This window comes from Zerene cesonia, chromosome 5 (assembly GCF_012273895.1).
Source record: "Zerene cesonia ecotype Mississippi chromosome 5, Zerene_cesonia_1.1, whole genome shotgun sequence".
NCBI lineage: Eukaryota > Metazoa > Arthropoda > Insecta > Lepidoptera > Pieridae > Zerene > Zerene cesonia.
The window spans coordinates 8176098-8180453 of NC_052106.1; the positions used below are offsets into that span (position 1 = coordinate 8176098).

General features: G+C 37.1%; 1 protein-coding gene across 2 annotated transcripts in view; it reads left to right on the top strand.

The window, feature by feature from the left end:
- The window catches only part of LOC119840245 (insulin receptor substrate 1), a 14223-nt gene extending 9880 nt beyond the window's left edge, over positions 1-4343 (top strand). The window contains exons 3-6 of one of the 2 annotated variants that reach the window (XM_038366759.1): positions 123-248; positions 410-564; positions 2242-2349; positions 3935-4343. In XM_038366759.1, the coding sequence (XP_038222687.1) occupies positions 123-248; positions 410-564; positions 2242-2349; positions 3935-4314 (769 nt within the window). In that variant the 3' untranslated portion in view covers positions 4315-4343. The remainder of the gene's footprint in view (positions 1-122; positions 249-409; positions 565-2241; positions 2350-3934) is intronic. The other variant, XM_038366760.1, reaches the window with a different exon arrangement.
- The last annotated feature ends 13 nt before the right edge of the window (positions 4344-4356 follow it).

Here is a 4356-nt window from a genome sequence, read left to right on the forward strand (position 1 = left end):
ACAGATTCGAAATTCAAATGTAATATTTTTTTATAATTAAGTGTAACAGTATTTATGGCCAGACTAAGTATAGTACAGATATCCTCGAATCCCGATATAACCGGGTTGATCACACATTACAGGTGCGGTGATTCGGAGTGCTTCTTCTACATGGAGGTGGGTCGGCAGACTGCAACCGGCGCGGGAGAGCTGTGGATGCATTCAGACGACTCCAACATAGCGCAAAGCATGCACTCCACTATATACCAGTCAGTAACCGGTTATATTTAGAAACTGCTAAATATTATATGACTATCTTAAAATGTCCTTACCATTATTTTTCTACATTGAAACAATCTCTATGAAATTGTTTTTAAAATGAAATTCGACAGGAAAAAAATAATTATTTATTCGTGTGTTTCATTTTCAGCGCAATGAGAAACTGTGCGAAAGAGACGGAAAACGAAAAAGACCACATCGTAGTACCGGGGAAGAGTTCACTTTTACTCGAGGGCTCGAACCCGCTGCCGGCGAGGAGGCAGACCTACTCCGACGGGAAAACCGGAAGGGCCGGACTATACAATGGTATGCTTTGGGACGACACGTCCATCTCGATTGTCCGTGAAATATGTCCCGGGGACATTACTCGTGCTCGCAAATATGTGTACAGTGTTTTTTGAAAGTCATCTCTATTAACAAGAGCATAAAGTCTATAATAAATTACAACATTGTGAACTTAACCATTCGTTATTCGTTCTTTCATAAATATCCGTGTTATAAACCATAGTATACGATCTTTGTCTGTTTGATATTAAAAAAAAAAATCTTAGGGATAAATGGTACAAAAAATATATATACACTTTAGGTTATTTTTTTACTGTTAAAAAGTTTTAAAATAATCATATAGGTATAATATGAAAACATTGAGGTGTTGTTAAACTCGAATATGAGAGTGTTAAAATTTATACATCTCTTGTTTACTTAGATTTATGCTAAATCTAAATTTAAAGCGTCAAATCAGGTGAAAAATGTGTGTTAGTATGAATAGTAAAGTGATTTCTTCGATGTGATGGTCGTAAAATGTTATTGTTTCAGTCTTCTAATATATATCTCGTGTTATCGCATTGTTCAAAGTTCGGTTTTTGTTTTTAATAAAAAAAATGTATGATTACTTGTCCAAAATCTTTGGCCATTGTATAATATTGGATTCCCAATGTCATTACAATCACGCATTCTACCAGTAGTTATCATGTAGTAGCACACATTTAGAAGTTTGCATTTTGAAGTAGACAGTAGACAGTTTTCACTTTTAGTAGAATAGATTGCTTGCGATTGTGACAATTTTTTTAACTATCTTAAAAGTACGTGACTGTTATAACCGAATGACTGAAGAGGTTAAAGAAATTGTCATTAATGTTACTAACAAATTTTTTATCGAGTTAAGCTCAGTATTGAGTTTTGTAAGGTAAGGTTAATGCACAAGTCTCAATTTAAGTGCTACCTAGCACATTAAATTGAGCAAATGAAGTGACACGATATGTCTACGATAGAATTAAAACACTTTTTTTTAATTGTATCGTTATCACATGTTAATTAAATAAAGTTATTGATGTGTCATACAAAGGAATTCATATAATTGCCGTAATAATAGTTAACAGTATAAAATCTTAAGTATTTTTTTTATAGATTTTTGTTCAGTAATAACATTGTTATGGCACCCATTAATGGTTATAATTTTAATGTGTTTACATATTATATACATGCATTTTAATATAATATGAATATAACAATTTGCGTTAATTATGATAGTAACTGGATATGAAATACAAGAATTTGAATAAAGTTTTCGAACTAAGTCCGTGATATGATATTACGATATAAATGTACTAATAACATTTGTATTCGTAATTATAACTAAAGGATTACTTGAGCAGTGTTAAAAGTTAAATTACTTTATCTTAATTAATTATAGCATTTTTGTGTTGGAAAAGACAGTGGCTAGATCACAAGAGCTTTATAATACATTAATATTCCTTTGAAAAGTATTATAAGAGACTAATGTCCGAAATAAAAGCAAAAGCATGGCTCTTAAGGCTCACATTGTCAATTATAAAATAAAAGAATAAAAAACGAAAAATTACAAGAAGTGCAGCTTTGGCTTAGAAAGTCAAATATGGTTGCATTGCAATAGAAAATGCATAAAAAACGCCATGGCGGTGTATAAGAGCAGTGAACATATCGTGTCATGTGGCGCGTTTGCAGACAAGGGCCTGTGCGTGGGCGCGTGCATACGGCAGTGCGTGTGCGCGTCCGCCGCGCACTCCATCGACGACTCGGCCGCGCTCGCCCCCGCGCTCGCGCTCGCCAACGGTACGCACTACGCACCGCCCACTCGCCACTCGCCACTCGCCCCTCACCTCTGTGTGCTCGGTGCTCCTGCAACCTGTGTTGTCCTAGTACTAGACAACAAAATAATGGTTGTTTTGTGTCAACTAGTTAAAGTTTATAAAAAAAATCATTTTCGTGTGTGTCATTTTATAGTTTGATTTAAAATTTTTGCATTAATTGCATGGTAAAGTGAAATCTAAAATTTTAACAGTCACTTTACTGGGACGAGATTTAGTTATATTTTATAATTAATATAAACATAATTTTGTAATCGTTATATGTGATATGTAATAGCAAAATCACAAACGACACAACATATTTAATTATCAGTATACATTTTCATTAAAACGTACACAAGTATGGCATCCGAGCACACAAACCGTTTCATTCATTGGTTCGTCGGTTATCCACCATTGCGCAGAGAATGGCCGTGCTTCTTGGAATGTTCGCCGCAAAACTCATTCATAACAGTTTATCGTTCATCACGTTCGTTCATACATTCAGCTTGGTATCAGTCGCCTGCAGAGAATGGAAATCATCGCTGTAACACAAATCATATATATAACCATTCATCATTCATTCGTTCATCTGTTCTAAGGGAATTATTAACATTTAATCTAAAATAGATATACTGTGAGGCGTATGCTTTTAGTTTCTTCACTTGCGTTGGTTTAATGAATGACAAAATATTATGTGAAAATGCCTCTAAATATTATTACTACATGTAAATACATCCATATGGAGTATCAGCTAAATGCTAGGTAGTGGAATGGAAACAATTAACAGCTACAAACATGATTTCTAGCATGTTCTATGAAATGATGACGTTGGAAAATTATGAAGTTTCTTCTGCGTGTTGGTGTTGCGTCGCTAACTGTGATTGTAACCTTTTCTTGCTTATGGCCGCCTTGAACTAAACCTTAACACTATATTTATAAAATAAATAATAAATTTTACGGAATTGAACAGTTATTAATTTTTTATACCCTAATTATGTATATTCTGTATATATGTATTTATTATGTATTAAAAACTTTAAAATTGCGACGAAATTATTGTAACGAGTTACTGTATTGTTAGAGACAGGTTTGTAAAGGATTTTTTATTGTGAACTTTATTGCGTTGTAAGAAGAATGATTATCGTCTGCATGGATCGGTGATGGTTTGGTCGCACCGGCCTGTTGTAACGTCCTGTGTGGTCATCATGAATTCACTATACATACAAAGATATGGCAATGTGTATAAAATTAATATTGTTTTTAAATAACTTCCGCGTGATGCTCATTTAAAATAATTTTCAATATAAATTTGCTACATCTTTGTATCTATATAATAATCCCATACTCAGGGCCATGGTACTGTTTCAATACAGCTTTGATTATTATAAATGCCTATGAAAATACATTATTTTCATATCGTTAATTAAACATAGAGTTTCAATGCATTCAGCGGGTATGCCCCGAGTCGAAACAGCTAGTACCGTAGTCCGTTCACGAATAACAAGCATCGCACCGGGTGACGCTTGGTGTCAAATCGTTTACGTGTCGCTTCTCATTGTCTTCCGCAGCCGAAAACCAACCGCCGAATAACACACTAACGCCCGAGGCGCAGGAGCGGCCCGCGCGGCTCATTAAACACCACCGCACGGTGTCGCTGCCCGTGGGCTGCTCCTACCACGAGCCGCTCAGGATCGTCCACGAGCGGACCCGCTCCGCGCCGCTTACCGGCGACGAGCTCGATCGCGCGATCCTAGAGAAGGCGGCCGCGCATTCCTCTTGCAAGGCCGTCAACGGCGCGGACGGCAAGAAGGGCCAGTGGTGCCGCCGCGCCAGCACCGGCACCCGCCTCTCCAAACTGTCGCCGGCGCATACCAAGAGTATGTATCCGCTTCGACTAACCGACATCGCATCGCCACCACTAACCCGCTCGACTTACGACGCCTCCTGATCACGCTATGCCGCCGTACTCGGGAGATGTTGGACGGTTTTT